The following is an 18,886-nucleotide window of genomic DNA, read 5'->3' on the forward strand; positions in this document are numbered from 1 at the left end:
TATTGCCTGGAGTGTCCGGAACACCTGACTGCCCGGGATCTGGTAACAAGGTGCCGAGAACGGTCCGGGTGAGGGGCCGCGGAAAAGGGGCTGGGCCCAGTGGTTAAAAAACACACCCTCCCCCGCATTAACAGGCCAGAGAGGAGGCCTGCCTGGGTGGCATCAGGGATGCTGGCAGGGGGCCAAGGAAGAGGGGCCCGACTGGGCTCAGACACGCAGGACCAGGGGGCAGAGACAGATGCGGGAGGGGCAGGTGGAAGAGACCCGCAAGGGGGAACATGGCTGGTCAGCCTCCTGGGACACAAGTGCGGGGCTACAAGGAAGGGAAGGCCAGATGGGGGCCGGCCAAGGCACAGAGCCCCTAGGGGCGGGCCGGAGCAGGGCGGGGCCACCACAGGCCCCAGGCCTGGCCAAGGTCCTGAGCTACATTTACATGACGCAGCATTTGGTCTTGTGCGTGTGTGGGTCTTTGAACCGCAGTCTCTGTTTAGGCCGGTATTTCTCCAGGTAGGTGAGCTGTTTGCTGTTGATGGCTCCGCGACGCTTCCTGGGAAGATGGGGACAGGGATGGGGTCATCTGGCCCCAGCCGGCCAACCTCGCCTGCCCCAGGAGCTCAAGGCACAGAGTGCAGCGGGGAGAGAGGGTCCTTGTGGCCAGCAGAGCCCCCCCACTTGGGGCCTCTGCCTGGCTGTTCCCACTGCCAGAGTCCCCTTCCCTCTGGTCACTGGTCACCTGCGGCTCACCCCTGCTTGCCTTCCAAACTCACCTAGGTGTCACCTCCTCCAGGCTGACTTCCCCGGGCTCCCCAGCTGGGTTCGACCTACCCCCAGGCCATGAGGTCTAAGAGGGCCCCAAGGGTGGGGCCTGGGCACTGCTGCCATCAGGGGATGGGCGGGGGCTGCAAGCAAGGGAGGGCTGTGCACAGAACTCAGGAGCCAGAGTCCTGCCTTGACCCTCCCAGCTCTGCCACCCTGGCCAGGTCCCACTCCTCCCCCCGAGCCTCAGGTTCCTCGTCTGTGAAATGGGATTGTGGTGGTGGAACACAGGGGGACCAAAGGACCGATGGTAAGCACGGAGCCCGGCACAGGGCAGCAGGGCCAGTGGGGTAGTGCGGCAGTGAGCTGCTTCCAGCTCCAAGACACCAGGAACCTGGCCTGTGAGGTCATACTGTTCCTGCCACCTCACCTTCTCACATGCACATGGCCAGGGGACAGGAGACACTTCCTGGAGAAGGTGACACTACAGAGGAGCCTGAGGTGACAGGGCAAGTGAGGGCCTAGCACTTCTGGAGGTTCATCTGTCCCCACCTACCCATGACCTCAGGTGTGACCATGGACTCCGGCCTCAGCTGGGTCCCTGCGTGGAGTCCCCGCTAACCATGTCAGGCACACAGTGCAGGCAAGAAACAATCAATGCTATGAGTCACCAGGGCTTGTGCCTGCCTGTTTCTGCTGCACGGCCCAGCCTGCCCTGACCGGTGCGTCCCGGAGCAGAGGGAGCCACGCAGCAGGAGCCACGGAGGCTGGGCAAGGCGTGGGGCAGGGAGAGCCACGGTGAAGACCTGGCAGCCAGCGCCCCCCAGGGCCACCCACACCAAGGTGCACTGGGAGAAGGAGTGAGAGTGTGTTCACATCTGTGCTTGTGTGTGCATGTGTGTACTGACGTGTGAGTGTGCATGTACATGTGTACAACTGAGTGTGCATGGGTGTGCACCACCTGTGTGTGCACGTGTGCCTGTCTCCATGCATTCATATGTGCACACAGCCATCTGTGTGTGTGCCCGTGTCCGTGGGTGAGTGTGTACACGTGTGCACCCAGGTTCCCCCAGGAGTCCTGAGCAGCTGCAGGCATGCCCTCTCACGTGGACACGCAGGGCGGGCCAGCATGGCTGGTAACAAGCTGCCTCGGGAAAGCAGAGATGGCTGTGCCTGGCCAAGGCCATCTGGGAAGCAGCACAAGAGCGTGTGTGTTACGCACAGGTGCACGTGCATGCAGCGGCCGGGCTGGGGCAGGCCTCAGGTGTACAGCGTCAGTGTACCTGCAGAGGTGGCCCTGCTGTGCCTGCCTGGATCCCCCAGGACCCCTTTTCCTGGGAGCAGTGGGCAAAGGGAAGCCTGCCCCAGGCGGGCCACCCAGCCACGCGGAGGGCAGAGCGGGCATGGCGGGAGCAGCGGCGGGAGCAGGGTGGGAGCAGCGGGACTCGGGCACTCCGAGAGACACCAGACCACATCCTCGCCCTGCGGTGGGCACAGTGCTGTGGGTGTTTTCAGGGTCTTGGTTTACACCGAGGGGCTGGGCTGATGGCTTCCCCAGGTCCTTCCTCCCTGAACAGGGAAGCAAGTCCCCGTCCCCACAGCTGGATGGCGGTGGCCTAAGGAGCTCATGCCTGTGAGGGCAGGAGGGATGAGCTCTGCGGCGGTTAGCAGAGCAGCGCCCGCTGTAGTGCTGTCACCACGGCTGCCGTCCTCTGCCTCCCCGCTGTTCAGACGCTCTGGGGCCGCCTGTTTCTGCAGCTCAGCCCAGCCCGTCCTGACCCATGCAGCCTGAGGGCACCACCCAGCAAAAGCCACAGGGTGCTGGAGGGCGTGCAGCGAGCAGAGGCCCTGGACGCGGGGATCACAGCCCGCCCCCCCACCAGGCAGGCACTCACTGTCGGATGAACTGGATGGCGTCCTCGTACTTCATCCCGCTCTCGATGAGGGCCAGCGCCACGAGCACCGGAGCCCTGGGGACAGACGGTGCGGCTGGGGTCATCGGAGCCCACAGGCCCTGTCCCCCCGACAGGCCACCTGTGGAAGACGCAGGGCATGGGGGCCTAGGGGGCCCACTGCCCTATGCTCCCCAACGAGGGCACTGGTTGGGAGCCAAGTCAGGCTGCCTGGGCCCAAATCCCAGATCCCTCTTGTCCCTACTGTGCAACCTTCAGTGGTTGGGCAACCTCTCTGTGCCTCAGGCCCCTCACATGTAAAATTTGTTGGCAAGATGGGTAAACAGGGGAGCACAGGTAAAGCACTAAGCTCGGGTCTGGCCTGGGATAAGAGCTTGATACACACTGCCGTCAACCCGCTGGCCGGTCCTCCCTCTGCAAATGGGGGGGTGGGGTCCCCCTGCCTGGGTCATTTCAATCAAATCCCAGCTGCCGTTCCTCCGGCTTCAGGGGCCCAGGGCCCTGCGGGTGTCCTCGTGTCTGGGGAGGGGAAGCAGCAGCTCCTTTCCTGCACGAGGTAGGGGACAGTTTGAACCACAGCAGGAGCGGCTGGGTTAGGCCTGGGGAAGGACTTCCTCCCGTGAGGCTGTTAAAGGACTTGTCTGGGAGCCCCTATGCACGGGCTCTGGGAAGGTCACGGGAATGTGCGCGCCACACCCACATCCAGAAGCGAGCAGGTCAGACCACCAGACACCCAGGCGCAAGCTGAGCTCCCAGCAGCAGCGCCTGCGCGGCTAGCCCACGCCACAGCTCACCGTCCCAGGCCCGCCACGCAGTGCACGGCCACGCAGCTGCCAGGGTCCTCGCAGAACTTGGCCTTCAGCAGGCTCAGCCAGTCCTCCACGACCTTGCCAGGCGGGGGTGCCCCGTCGTCAAAAGGCCAGTCCTGCAGAGGGGAGCAGCCGGTGAGGATGCCGACTGGAGGTGGGGGCAGAGGCGGCCCCAGGCTCAGGCTGGATGGGGTGACACAGGGTGCCCCGAGAGAGGCAGTGGAGGCCGGGAGCCCGCTAGGGTGGAGGCACGGCTTGGCCATGAGCGCCCCACTGTGAATGCCCCAGACTCATCGCTTCCCACTCACTTCAGCTGTCCTCTCTTCCAGGAAGCCTTCCTGAACCACCCGGCCCCTTACTGAGTGCGCCTCCTCCACAGCCCATGAGCCCTGCTACCTCCTCCGCCCCCCATTGCCTGCGTGCCCGTAGCAGCCTGAGAGGTTTGAGGTCAGCAAGCCCAAGGGGTCTTGTCCTCCACGGTGGCACACGAGATGGCTGACACATGCCAGTCTGTGTCCCCAGCCTCCAAACGCAGCCACACAGCTCAGGCACCGGGAGGAATGAAGAAAGGGCAGTAGGGCGAGGCCGTATTTCTGGGAGCAGGACTAGTCAGGTAAGCCTGCGCCCTTCCAGTCAGGGGTCCTGGGAGCAGGGGTCTAATTTGGTATTGGAAAATGAGCTGCACTCCCACGCCCCACGCCCCCCCCCCAGAGGTAGGGGAGGAAAGCCTGGGCCTTTGAGGGGAGGGCTCAGCCGAGGGCATGCGCACTGGGGACAGAGACCCTCCGCCTCGGTGAGGCAGTTCACGTGGGGCCAGGGACTGCTCCACAGCTGGTGCCGTGTGCTACCGGGGGTGAACCTGCACGGGCCCACTGAGGCTGAAAGGCAGCCCTCGGGGTCACCTCATCCCCTCTCTGGCCTCCAGGCAGGGCACCTCCTGGGGGCAGCCTGTCTGCACGGCTGCCCAAAGTCTAACCCAAGTCCTCCTGCTGCAGTGTGGGGAGGGAGGGTCACTGGCGTGCCCTGTGCCAAAAGGTGCTTACACACCATCGCCTCCCTGCCTTCCAAGCACCCACACCTTAAGAAGAGGAGCCTGTAGCTCAGAGTGTTCTGTGGGGCCACAGGGCTGGGAAGGGGCAGAGGCAGGATCCACTCAGGCCTGTCTGGCCCCAGAGCACCAGCTCTTCCCCCCACTCCCAACTGCCCAGCAGTGGCCACTCAACACAGCAGTACCTGTCAAAATGGAGCCCTTGGATGAAAGGCAGTGAGGAAGGATCCCCGCACTCTGGCAAAGAGACAGAGACCCAAACACAGCGAGGCAGGGCCTCCTGCACACCAGGCTGGCCTCACTCCCTGCCCCAGCCCCAGCGGGGAAGCCTGCGCCAGGGGAGGTGCCGGCCGCCAGGCAGGGGTGGACCGCACAGAGCTGGCTCCAGGGCTCTGGCTGCTGTGGCCTGTTCCACAGGGACATGGCAGCAGAACTGCCCTACCCTCCACCTAGACCTGGGTCCCCAGGGCTGGAGGAGCCAGGGAAACGGCCCTGAGGGTCCATCCCCACGGCCTCTGCAGAGAACCTTCCCAGGGACCTGCTGCCTGGCAATAGGGCCCCAGACACCAGGCAGGAGAGGGAGGGGAGCCTGAGATGGCCCAGGCGTGGAGGAGCCAGGCAGCCTGCACACAGCCCCACGGGGGCCTGGCTCTGCCAGGGTTCTCTCAGGGGACCAAGTGCACACCCACTGAGCCCCAGCAGCCCCGTCCACACAGGGGGGCCCTGCTCTGCCAGGCAGGGCTGTTGGGGGTCATCGCCCTAGACCCCAATGGGGAGTGCACCCAGCAGTTAGAGGCATAGCTGTGTGTCACCCTAGGCAGAGGCTCATGCCTTCCCACTATGTGGCCTGACCCAAGTCTCAGTTTCCCCAAGATGGAACCACACAAGGGACTGCTGTGGGGCTAAGACCCCAGCACGCAGGAGGGCCTGGCTCTCAGGAGCTGCAGCCGGGCCAATGCACCAAGTGTGTGCAACCCCCTGCCCACTCTAGAGGTGGAAAAATGGGGTGCAGAGGGGGTGACTTTCTCCAGGTCACATGTCCTGACACTCAGCCTGTTCCCAATGTGCCCAGACACATGGTCCAGGCACAAACAGGCTGCGGAATGGCTGGTGGCACTAGAGAGGCCACATGTGCCTGTCCCACAGCAAGGAGCACAAACCCACCGCCCAGGCGGAGAGGCGCACCCAGGCTGAGCAGGGCCACCTGGGCCAAGAGCCCCCCCCCCCCATGGAGCAGCGGTGTCCCAGCGCCACGCGGCCCTCACCACCACAGTGATGCCGTCCTTCTCCAGCGGGGCTTTGTCGTAGGTCACTTCGCACACGCGCACCACGGTGGTGGCCCCGTATTTCTTCAGGTCCTGGTAGGGGAGGAGGGAGGAGGCAGGCTGGCATGGGGGCAGGGCTCAGGGCTCAGGACCCACTGACTGGAGCCTCCAGGGCAGGGCCGTGTCCCTGGACCAGACAGGAAGGCTCAGATGCAGGGTGCACCACCTGTGGTGGACCCCCAGGCTCGGTGACAGGCCAGGGTGGCGTCCGGGGTGGAAGAGCCTTTCCTGATGCTGCTAGCACCTGACCCTTGGCCCAGCAGCAGGGAGGAAGGTGTGCCCACCGACAGCCACTGTAATTCACAGCCGGACGGCAGTGACCGCAGCTCCCAGCATACTACCTTCCCTCCTCTGTGGTGCTCAGGACACCCAGTCTTACCAGAAAGGCCCCATTTTCCAGGCAAAGCTACTGAGCCCCCCAGAGGGGCAGGCTCCCCCAGCCCACACACGGGTCCTGCATCTGGGCAGCCCCCCCACCAGCAGGCCCAGCCCCGGAGCCCTTCAGGGTCTCCTCAGGGCAGGCCTCAGCTGGCAGGGGGCCTCAGAGCAGGGGGCAGGTGCCCGCTCAGATAGCCACAGGCAGGAGCCAGACCCTGCACACCAGCGGGGAAGCCCACACTACCAGGGAAAAGGTCATGGTCACACACGGCCAGACAGATATTTATACCCCACTCCGTGCGGGCCACGTGCAGGGGCTGTTCCCACCCCCACCTGCTCCCTGCAGCTATTTTGGGAGTGGTGAGGAATCAGTTGCTAGGTCTTGTTGATCGTGCGATGGGGACACCGACACAGGGAGGCCAAAGCCAACTATTCTAAGAATACAGGAGTAGGAGGGGGTGCCGGGCTCTGAGACCATGGGGTACACCAGAGTCCCTCTGTGCCCTCAGCAGGGGCAGCTGAGCCCTCCCTGACCCTGGTCACACACTGAGCCCTGATCTAGTCACATACTGAGTCCTGACCCTGGTCACATACTGAGCCCTGATCCTAGTCAGTCATACACTGAGCCTCAACCCTGGTTACACGCTGAGCCCTGGTCCTAGTCATGTACTGAGTCCTGATCCCGTCCACACACTGAACCTTGACTCTGGTCACACACTGAGCCCTGATCCTGGTCACACACTGCACCTTGACTCTGGTCACACACTGAGCCCTGATCCTGGTCACACACTGCGCCTTGACTCTGGTCACACACTGAGCCCTGATCCTGTTCACACACTGTGCCTTGACTCTGGTCACACACTGAACCCTGATCCTGTTCACACACAGCCTTGACTCTGGTCACGCACTGAGCCCTGATCCTGTTCACACACAGCCTTGACGCTGGTCACACACTGTGCCCTGATCCTGTTCACACACAGCCTTGACTCTGGTCACACACTGAACCCTGATCCTGTTCACACATAGCCTTGACTCTGGTCACGCACTGAGCCCTGATCCTGTTCACACACAGCCTTGACTCTGGTCACGCACTGACCCTGATCCTGTTCACACATAGCCTTGACTCTGGTCACACACTGTGCCCTGATCCTGTTCACACACAGCCTTGACTCTGGTCACGCACTGAGCCCTGATCCTGTTCACACACAGCCTTGACTCTGGTCACACACTGAGCCCTGATCCTGTTCACACACCTAGTCTTAACTCTGGTCACACACTGTGCCCTGATCCTGTTCACACACAGCCTTGACTCTGGTCACACACTGAGCCCTGATCCTGTTCACACACCGAGTCTTGACTCTGGTCACACACTGAGCCCTGATCCTGTTCACACACAGCCTTGACTCTGGTCACACACTGAGCCCTGATCCTGTTCACACACAGCCTTGACTCTGGTCACACACTGAGCCCTGATCCTGTTCACACACAGCCTTGACTCTGGTCACGCACTGAGCCCTGATCCTGTTCACACACAGCCTTGACTCTGGTCACACACTGAGCCCTGATCCTGTTCACACACAGCCTTGACTCTGGTCACACACTGAGCCCTGATCCTGTTCACACACAGCCTTGACTCTGGTCACACACTGAGCCCTGATCCTGTTCACACACCTAGTCTTAACTCTGGTCACACACTGTGCCCTGATCCTGTTCACACACAGCCTTGACTCTGGTCACACACTGAGCCCTGATCCTGTTCACACACCGAGTCTTGACTCTGGTCACACACTGAGCCCTGATCCTGGTCACACACAGCCTTGACTCTGGTCACACACTGAGCCCTGATCCTGTTCACACACCTAGTCTTGACTCTGGTCACACACTGAGCCCTGATCCTGGTCACACACAGCCTTGACTCTGGTCACACACTGTGCCCTGATCCTGTTCACACACCTAGTCTTAACTCTGGTCACACACTGTGCCCTGATCCTGTTCACACACCTAGTCTTAACTCTGGTCACACACTGTGCCCTGATCCTGTTCACACACAGCCTTGACTCTGGTCACACACTGAGCCCTGATCCTGTTCACACACCTAGTCTTGACTCTGGTCACATACTGTGCCCTGATCCTGTTCACACACAGCCTTGACTCTGGTCACACACTGAGCCCTGATCCTGTTCACACACAGCCTTGACTCTGGTCACACACTGAGCCCTGATCCTGTTCACACACAGCCTTGACTCTGGTCACACACAGAGCCCTGATCCTGCTCGCACACAGCCTTGACTCTGGTCACACACTGAGCCCTGATCCTGTTCACACACCTAGTCTTGACTCTGGTCACACACTGAGCCCTGATCCTGTTCACACACCTAGTCTTGACTCTGGTCACGCACTGAGCCCTGATCCTGTTCACACACAGCCTTGACTCTGGTCACGCACTGAGCCCTGATCCTGTTCACACATAGCCTTGACTCTGGTCACACACTGTGCCCTGATCCTGTTCACACACAGCCTTGACTCTGGTCACGCACTGAGCCCTGATCCTGTTCACACACAGCCTTGACTCTGGTCACACACTGAGCCCTGATCCTGTTCACACACCTAGTCTTAACTCTGGTCACACACTGTGCCCTGATCCTGTTCACACACAGCCTTGACTCTGGTCACACACTGAGCCCTGATCCTGTTCACACACCGAGTCTTGACTCTGGTCACACACTGAGCCCTGATCCTGTTCACACACAGCCTTGACTCTGGTCACACACTGAGCCCTGATCCTGTTCACACACAGCCTTGACTCTGGTCACACACTGAGCCCTGATCCTGTTCACACACCTAGTCTTGACTCTGGTCACACACTGAGCCCTGATCCTGGTCACACACAGCCTTGACTCTGGTCACACACTGTGCCCTGATCCTGTTCACACACCTAGTCTTAACTCTGGTCACACACTGTGCCCTGATCCTGTTCACACACCTAGTCTTAACTCTGGTCACACACTGTGCCCTGATCCTGTTCACACACAGCCTTGACTCTGGTCACACACTGAGCCCTGATCCTGTTCACACACCTAGTCTTGACTCTGGTCACATACTGTGCCCTGATCCTGTTCACACACAGCCTTGACTCTGGTCACACACTGAGCCCTGATCCTGTTCACACACAGCCTTGACTCTGGTCACACACTGAGCCCTGATCCTGTTCACACACAGCCTTGACTCTGGTCACACACAGAGCCCTGATCCTGCTCGCACACAGCCTTGACTCTGGTCACACACTGAGCCCTGATCCTGTTCACACACCTAGTCTTGACTCTGGTCACACACTGAGCCCTGATCCTGTTCACACACCTAGTCTTGACTCTGGTCACGCACTGAGCCCTGATCCTGTTCACACACAGCCTTGACTCTGGTCACGCACTGAGCCCTGATCCTGTTCACACATAGCCTTGACTCTGGTCACACACTGTGCCCTGATCCTGTTCACACACAGCCTTGACTCTGGTCACGCACTGAGCCCTGATCCTGTTCACACACAGCCTTGACTCTGGTCACACACTGAGCCCTGATCCTGTTCACACACCTAGTCTTAACTCTGGTCACACACTGTGCCCTGATCCTGTTCACACACAGCCTTGACTCTGGTCACACACTGAGCCCTGATCCTGTTCACACACCGAGTCTTGACTCTGGTCACACACTGAGCCCTGATCCTGTTCACACACAGCCTTGACTCTGGTCACACACTGAGCCCTGATCCTGTTCACACACAGCCTTGACTCTGGTCACACACTGAGCCCTGATCCTGTTCACACACAGCCTTGACGCTGGTCACACACTGTGCCCTGATCCTGTTCACACACAGCCTTGACTCTGGTCACACACTGAACCCTGATCCTGTTCACACATAGCCTTGACTCTGGTCACGCACTGAGCCCTGATCCTGTTCACACACAGCCTTGACTCTGGTCACGCACTGACCCTGATCCTGTTCACACATAGCCTTGACTCTGGTCACACACTGAGCCCTGATCCTGTTCACACACAGCCTTGACTCTGGTCACGCACTGAGCCCTGATCCTGTTCACACACAGCCTTGACTCTGGTCACACACTGAGCCCTGATCCTGTTCACACACAGCCTTGACTCTGGTCACACACTGTGCCCTGATCCTGTTCACACACAGCCTTAACTCTGGTCACACACTGAGCCCTGATCCTGTTCACACACCGAGTCTTGACTCTGGTCACACACTGAGCCCTGATCCTGGTCACACACAGCCTTGACTCTGGTCACACACTGAGCCCTGATCCTGTTCACACACCTAGTCTTGACTCTGGTCACACACTGAGCCCTGATCCTGGTCACACACAGCCTTGACTCTGGTCACACACTGTGCCCTGATCCTGTTCACACACCTAGTCTTAACTCTGGTCACACACTGTGCCCTGATCCTGTTCACACACCTAGTCTTAACTCTGGTCACACACTGTGCCCTGATCCTGTTCACACACAGCCTTGACTCTGGTCACACACTGAGCCCTGATCCTGTTCACACACCTAGTCTTGACTCTGGTCACATACTGTGCCCTGATCCTGTTCACACACAGCCTTGACTCTGGTCACACACTGAGCCCTGATCCTGTTCACACACAGCCTTGACTCTGGTCACACACTGAGCCCTGATCCTGTTCACACACAGCCTTGACTCTGGTCACACACAGAGCCCTGATCCTGCTCGCACACAGCCTTGACTCTGGTCACACACTGAGCCCTGATCCTGTTCACACACCTAGTCTTGACTCTGGTCACACACTGAGCCCTGATCCTGTTCACACACCTAGTCTTGACTCTGGTCACACACTGAGCCCTGATCCTGGTCACACACAGCCTTGACTCTGGTCACACACTGTGCCCTGATCCTGTTCACACACAGCCTTGACTCTGGTCACACACAGAGCCCTGATCCTGTTCGCACACAGCCTTGACTCTGGTCACACACTGAGCCCTGATCCTGTTCACACACCGAGCCTGCAACCTTAGTCATACATAAAGCCCTGATCCTGGTCACACAGAGCCCTATCCCTTGGTGACACCCTGAACCCCAACCCTGGTCACATTCTGAGCCCTGACCCTGGTCACTCACAGTGCTGAGCTTACTAGTCTTGCTGTCATCTCAAGGGTCTCAGGTATGAGGGAGGTGGCCATCCACCACTGGGCATCTGGCTTAGTGACCAGGTGCCCACTGCCACTCTCTCTCTAGTTTTCAAAGCCCTCTCATGCCCATGACCCTGTTTCATTATGACAAGTCCATGGTGACTTATGTTGCAGAGAGAAAAACAGAGTCTGAGGCCACAAATGACCCTGCACACGACTGCAAGCTCTGCAACAGCCGTGCGTGGTGCGGGCTGTGCTGAGGGCCCGGCTCCCACAGGAGGCCACGTGGACAGCTCCAGATTCAGTTCCCAGCACAGGTTCCGCCAACACTTCTGGTCACATCTGCTGGAGTTGAGAGATGGTCTCTGTGCTCCTGGCTCTCCAGGATGCAGTGGCCACTCCCTCCATGGCCACTCCCTCCTCACACAAGAGATCTGAGCCCTGCAGCCCCCAGCCCGGCCTGTTCTAACCCGAGGCCTCACCAAAGCCCCAAGGCTTCCTGTGGCCTGGGCTGGCCATGGAGCCAACCTACACACCTGTCCCCATCTGCCTGTCCCATATTAAGCAGCAACTTCTCACATCAGGGCCCCCCTTCCCTCTTGCTCAGCCTCTGCACGGAGGCCAAAGGGTGGCCAAAGGGCTCGGACGGCCCCAGCCCAGGCGACGTCCCACCACTCAGAGCCCAGCCTGTGACACCCTCACTTCGCAACCTGCCTCTAGCCACGGCAGCATGGAGTCCCTCCGCTCTACACCCGTCCTGCCAGCTCTGGCCTAGAGACCCCACCCGGCCCCCACTCACCTCAATGAAGGTGCTGAGGGTGGCGTTGGTGGGGTTGTGCGTGATGAGAAAGCGCATGTTCTTGTAGCTCACCTCCACCGGGGCGGGCCGGTTCATCCGCGCCATGCTCCCCCCGACCCGGGATGGGCAGAGCGGGGCCAGCGGGGGCTGGCCAGGCCGGGGCCAGGCCAGAGAAGCCCCACCAGGCCCCAAAACCAAGCAGAATGAGATCCCTATGCTTGTCCAAGACAGAGAAAAGACTTTTAAAAACTTGCCCCCACAGCCCGCACAAATATTGTGCAAATACTTGGGAGAGGGGAAGGAAGCTGCCCGGTGTTCGGATAATTAAAAAAGAAAACCCAACTCTTTAAAAAAGAAAAGGAACAAAAAAGGCCCCCAGAGTGAAACAGGCAGCTCCAAACTCCTGTCTCTCAGAGCTGGATAATTATAAAGGGGCCAAAACAAAAATAACAACCACCAAAAAAATTCAGCAAAGAAAACTTAAAAAACCCAAAGTGAATCTGGCCGGCGGGGCAGTGTCCAGCGCTGGGCCCACCACTGGGGACACCCTCTCCGCATCAGCGGCGGGCAGACAGCCCCGAGCTCAAGGGCAGGCCCCAAATCCCAAGGACAAGGACAAATGAACGGATCCAACTCCACAGCCTTGGGGGGGTCGCAGGTGGTGGCCGTGGCCGCTGAGGCCTCAGATGCTCAGGGCCTCTGTCACGCTACCCCATCGGGGCACGGCAAGGCCCAGGAGTCCTGGCGGGGCCAGGGGTCTCAGGCTGCAGAGCCGGCCCTGGGCCGGGCAGCGGGGGCCATCGGCGGGCGAGGGCGATGGTGGGAGCCGGAGGCGGAGGCCCCCTCAGCAGCAGGCGCGGCGGCGGTGCAGGGCGCAGCAGGACTCAGGGCGGCCCCCAGGCCCTCTCCACACATCCCCGCTGGTTGGCGGCAGGCAACAACGTCTAGGGAGGACAGAAACGGTCAGGAAGGGGTCACCAGGAGCCCTGCCTCCTGCCCTGAGCCCACAGTCAGGGGCTTCTCCCGGGGCCCTGCCCGTGGCCACATGAATGAGTGACCTTCCATGGGCCTCAACTTCCCCACGTGAGAGCACAAGGAAGGACAGCTCCTACCAGGGTTGGCCCAGGGGCCTGAGGTGAGGGGACAGCCACCGGGACGTGATGGAGGTGACGGAGGAAGAGGGGGATTCCAGGGACACGCCCCACCAGGAGCACGCTGAATCCCAGCGCATGGATCACGGGTCCAACCGTGGTGACAGAGGCCAAGCCCCCATGAAGGGCTGAGCCTGGCCCCTGCCCAGCAGCCTGTGGTCAGCAGATACCCCACCCCACCCCAAGTCAGCGACCTTCTCCTCTTCAGATCCTTGGCCCCTGTGGAATGTCTGAGCCCAATCATTTGGGGTGCCTGTACTCAGGGAAAGGGGCTCAGGCCTGGCTGGTGCTGCCGGGGTACACTGGAGTCAGGGCAGGCCCCACACACAGCCGTGAGCCACCCTAGTCACCTCTTCCCACAGAACATGCCCTGCCCATCCCTGTCCACCCAGCCACGGTGACCCCACAGCACGCCTGGGGCCGGCCAAGGACACGGACACAGGCTGGGCTCTGCCCTCCCAGAGCTCGGAGAGGTAGGGACAGACTGTAACAGCCAAAGGGCCAGCTATTAGGTGGCCAGAAGTGGAGTCACACTGTGACAGGGTCATGGGTCTCATGACCCCAAAGGTTTCAGACAAGGGGGTCTCAGGAACACCCAGCCCCCCTCCCACCCCACAGTAGTGCTGGGAAACCTTGGGCATGTCACTGGCCTCTCTGGGCCACAGTTACCCATCTGCATGATGAGGGAACAAAAAGATAACCTCAAGGCCCCCCAACCCCAGCTGTGACCCAGTGGTTAGCAGACCCTCCAGCCACCGGACATAACCCAAGCCCCACCCCACCACTCCAATCCGCTCATTGCCCCTGCCTCCCTCTCTCTGCCTGAGGAAGGGGCACTTCATGGGCACCCCCGGCACAGTGCTCCATCCCCCGCCTCCTCTTACCTTGCCCTGCCCCAGCGCCCTGGCTCCAGCTGCCCACCAGGGAGGCTGGGCCCCCAGAGCCTCAGCCTGGGCGCAGGCAGGGCACGAGGCTGGGCCCCACGCTCAGAACAGCGGCTCCACCGCTGCTGGCCAGCAGCCTAGGCACAGGCCCCACTGCCCAGGGCTGCGGCCACGCAGGACGGTGGGGGCTCCTCACTGCCTGCCCGCCACACCCTGGGCAGCGGCCAGCACTCACAGGCTCAGGGCAGGAGCCACCTCACACTCTGTCCCTCGCATGGTCCTGGGAGGGTTACAATGGAGGGACCCCAGGAGGCAAAAGGCAGAAGGAAGGATTCCTGTCCCTGGCGCAGCCAGCCTCCACTCTGCCCTGCCTGGAGCAAGCACAGGCTCTGGGTGCAGGTGAGGAAAGCCACCAGGTCCCAACAGCACACAAACAGCTGGGTCCCTCCTGGGACAGCAGAATGTCCCTGAGTGCATGTGTGTGTGTGTGCGTGCCCGCGTGCCTGAGCCGAGTTCATGTTTACAGAAATAAAGAAGGAAAAGAGTCCCAGAAGCCACAGCATGAGGGGGCTCACCCACTGTCACCACCCACAGCTGCTGGGGACCTGGGGAGACCCCACAGTCAACAGCACATGCCTGGCTCTGCTGCCCGGCATGCCGGGACAGGTCCTCAGGGCTGGGGGTCGCTGGGCAGGGAGTGGGCTCTGGACCACCCCACACTACTGCCCACCCAGGGCCTGAGGATGTCACATGTCTGCAGGGATCAGGGCTCAGACTGGGCTGCAGTCAGGGGTCAGGGCTCAGGCTAGAGTGGGGTCAGAGGTTGGACCAGGTTGGGCTGGGGTCTTGCCACACACCCCACTTGTCTCTGCAGTCTGGGATCTCCAGCCCCAGGTAAGAGCAAAGCAGTGATGTCATACCCTCCTGCCCCACATGGCCAAACGCACCTGGTGGCCACTCCCCAGGGAGGAGCCCACTGCATACCCACGCTGCCCTCCGTGAGGTCACTGAGCAGAGCCCAGAGAGCAAGGTTAAGGGGGAAGCCCCGTGGGGGCAGGCAGCTGGCTCTCAGAGCCAATGGTTACCGTGGGCAGCCAAGGCCTGTCTGGCCACCTCCCAATCCCCATCAGCTCCAGGTCTGGGCAGAGGCAGGATCCCCAAGGTAGGGAATGAGAGCTCCTTGCAGACGAGGCCTCAGGCTCCCATCTGTGAAATGGGCACAGGCCGTCCAACCCCAATCAGCAATGAGACCAGCCTTATTTCAGCTTCTCTGCTGCTGCCAGCCCCCACCCCACCCCAGACCACCCCACCCCTGCCACAGAAGCCCTGCTTGGGAGCCGCAGCCCCTCCCTTCCCCTCTGGCTGCCACCCCTGTAGCCACCTCCTGGGATCCTGGCCTGGACTCTCGCCAGCGGGCACAGAATCCTCGGCTAGTGCCATAACAGACCCTCTCACAACCCTTGAGGGAGGGCCCATCTCTGTCCGTCTCCCAGATGCCGAGGCAGGCCGGGAGAGGGGAGAACGTTCTCCAGGCCCTGGCCAGACCAGGCGCCTAATTAAGTGGGTTCTTCAGCCTCAGGTGTAGGAGGCAGGAAAACACTGAACCCCAGTGTACAGAAGAGGAACCCGAGGTTCAGGGAGGCTACCGCCCTCATTCCCAGTGGCACTGTAGGTTAAAAAGTTTGAATCCGCAGGCTTCAGAGAGGGGCCCCCGCTCACACTACCGACAGGGCTAGAGGCCTAGGACTCAGTGGGGTCCCAGGAGAGGCCAGGCAGCTCTGTGGGAAGGGCTGGGGTCAGACAGGCTGGGGGCCCTGGGCCAGTCACGGGGGGAACAGGGGGCTCCCCACCCAGCCCGTCGCACCCGCCCAGGCTCACCCGCGCCTCCAAGCGGAGCTGGCCGCCTGGGCCAGGGTCTGGCAGGTGCCCCTCCCACAGCGGCAAGGGCTCCCGGATTGCCGCAGCCTCAGCCTCAGCCTGGGGCTATTTATAGTGCCCGAGTGTCACGGGGGGGTGGCTCTCACACCTGGCGCCTAAATATAGCCCGAGGCAGACAGAGGGACCCTGAAGGAGCAGTGGCACCCTTCGAGGAGAAAGGCCGACCCACTGCTGCCCCAGGACGCTGCCCTCCCTCCCTCCCTAGAACCTCCTAGGCTCCCACAGCTGCCCTGGCAGCAGAGAGGAGGGGCTGCACAGGGTTCCCGGGCCCACAGAGCGGGAGCACAGCACAGGCAAAGGCTGGAGGGAGCACGCCCAGCTCTGGAGCTAGAAATGCAGCCACCCCTGTGGAGGCGGTGAAGGTGCTGGCACCAACAGGATAAGGGTGGCGCTGAGTGACCCTGTTCAGACCCCTGCCCAGCTCACCAGCCTCATGGTGGAGGACCCTCTCTTTATGGAGCATCCTGCAGAGAGGCTACTCCCATCCACGCCCCCACCCCTGGCTCCGTACAGGTGAGGAAACTGAGGCACTGAGAATAGCAGCACCCTCAGGGTCACGCCAGCGGGCAGGAGTCAGCTAGGGAGCTGTCTCCACATCCCACTCAACCGCCAAGCCTCAGTACAGATGCCCCCTCTCCCATGAAGCCCTCCGTGCACCCCTTGAGGTTCCTGGCCTGCCCACAGCAGAAGGGCCCTGGCTCACAGTGTCTGGGAACACCGTGCTCCCCAGACTGTGAGCCCAGGAGCGGAGCCCGGAGGCACGATCAACTGATGCCTGCCCTGCACTCAGAGGCCCTGGGGGCAGGGTGGAGCAGGGAGGATAGAGCCCGCAACACACAGGGTCCTGGAGCTTTGTCTCCCTGGGAACCCAGCTCACAGGCAGCCTGGTCCAGCGGTTAGTGCCTGGGGTGGGGGCAGGTAGAAGCAGGCTGGCCAGCGTCCCTGCTGAGAACATGGCCCCTCCCAGGCTCCCCCCACATACACATCCAGAGAGCATCACCATCAGCCCAGCCTGGCACAGCCACGCCTGCAAAACTCCACCTCCTCTCGCCCCGCAGTGGGCAAGCTGGCCAGGGAGGGAAGGATACGGTGGCCACATCTAAGCTGGAGGGCCCCGCAGGAGCCCCTGCCCAGGGCACTCCGAGCCAGGAAGCCCTGCCCACCAGCTCAGGGAGCCCCCCTGGTGTAAGCTCCCTGGCAGGTACTCCTGCCCTGTGGGTTCACTCAGCACCGGGGTAGACCTCAGCTTCTGACTCCCACTCCAGTGCTCTCAGCCTACCGCTTCCAGCAGCTTCTCCTTGAAGGACCAAGTCGGGAATGGGTATTTACTGCTCTACCAATCTCCCACCTCAACTGCTTTCTAAGGAATGCCAGACACTGCATCCCAGGAGCAAGGCACTAACACCAGCTACAGTGTACTGATAAAACACCACAGCTCAGAGAAGTTGAGCAACTTGCCCAAGTCACACAGCCAGGAAACAGAAGAACCACAGATGGAGCTGTTTTATGACCCCAAAGACCTGCTTGTCCCAACCCCAGCCCTCTGGGATAGGGAACATATAGGGCAAGCTGCTCCAGCCACCCCAGCCTCAGTTTCCTCATCGGTAAAATGGGTCTCTTAGTGAAAGGTCCCATCAAGCTCTGTGATGCCACAACCAAGACAGAAAACCCGTCATGTTGCTATTGCTGCAAATGTGGGCCCCCAGCATCCTGCTCCCCCCACGAGGCCCCACTCCCTTGCCTGGGGCCCTCTGGCCAGGCCTGGGGGGCACCTGCTTCAGCTGGCACAGCCCCAAGCCTTTCGGAGAAGTCTATTTATACCAGGGCAGGAGCCGTTCCTGGAATCCTCCCAGAGCAAGCCCAAGCCCGCCCATTGCCAGGGGGGCCAGGAGGGGAGACCCAAGCAGGCCAAGTCCACACCAGATCCCCTAGGAAAACTTCCCCGAGCCCACATGCCCCTGCACCCAGCAGCCCCAAGGGTGCCCCCCACCACTGACCTCTTCTCCCAGGCCCTGTCCTATCCCTGTCCCCTGGGCCACATGCCCTTTAGAGCACAGCCCCAGGGAAGACGTCCCTGACTGGAGGAGGGACTGAGAGGGCCTCAGTTCCTCCCCACCTCCCAAGCCCTGGCACCAAGCGGGCTCCCACTTGTTTGTGGAAGGAACAAATGACCCAACGTTCTGGGCAGAGGTCCAGATCTGGGAAACATCCAGAACCCATCACAGAATCTCAGCCTGAGATCTGGAGGAAACTCAAAGGTCACCCACGCCACCTAATCCCCCAGTTTGCATACCTCTGGTGATGGGGAGCTCACTACTCATTGGCAGCCCTTGTGTCTTCTGCCTTCGGGCAGCTGCCTGAATTATCTGTCCCTCTCTGTGCTTCCTGAGCACCTATCGCTGGGACAGGGAAAACCTCCAGGTAAAAGAAGCCCCAGGTGGCAGCTGATTCAGAGGGCAGGGTGGTCAGGGAAGGCTTCCTGGAGGAGCTGGTCAGAGGGGAGGCAGGCATTCTTCTGTCTGGAGGCTCATGTCAGGGCTTGACCCACTGCCCCTGACTCTCTCAGAGAGGGAAGCCGACTTCTGAGGTGGTGCCAGCTCCAAGCCAGGCACAGGGCGCCTGGATGATGACCTGGAAGCGCAGCTGTTGGGAACAGGCGTGGGCTCCCACTGGGCAGGCACCTTTTCTACCCGCTGGGGATCTCGAGACAAGCAGGCTGCAA

The 18,886-nt window shown here is 61.1% G+C and overlaps 1 protein-coding gene across 4 annotated transcripts in view; it reads right to left on the reverse strand.

Moving 5' to 3' along the window:
• Positions 1–296: 296 nt before the first annotated feature.
• The window catches only part of PTP4A3 (protein tyrosine phosphatase 4A3), a 43,906-nt gene continuing 25,316 nt past the window's right edge, over positions 297–18,886 (reverse strand). For 3 of the 4 annotated variants that reach the window (XM_012751759.3, XM_012751760.3, XM_076004974.1), the window contains exons 2-6: positions 12,192–13,135; positions 5,792–5,884; positions 3,464–3,594; positions 2,652–2,726; positions 297–547 (exon numbers count right to left, since the gene is read on the reverse strand). In XM_012751759.3, coding sequence (XP_012607213.1) covers positions 430–547; positions 2,652–2,726; positions 3,464–3,594; positions 5,792–5,884; positions 12,192–12,296 — 522 coding nt within the window. In that variant the 5' untranslated portion in view covers positions 12,297–13,135 and the 3' untranslated portion in view covers positions 297–429. Of the gene's footprint in view, positions 548–2,651; positions 2,727–3,463; positions 3,595–5,791; positions 5,885–12,191; positions 13,136–16,104; positions 16,139–18,886 lie in introns of those variants that run through there. The other variant, XM_012751758.3, reaches the window with a different exon arrangement.

Source organism: Microcebus murinus, chromosome 7 (genome assembly GCF_040939455.1).
Source record: "Microcebus murinus isolate Inina chromosome 7, M.murinus_Inina_mat1.0, whole genome shotgun sequence".
Lineage (NCBI taxonomy): Eukaryota > Metazoa > Chordata > Mammalia > Primates > Cheirogaleidae > Microcebus > Microcebus murinus.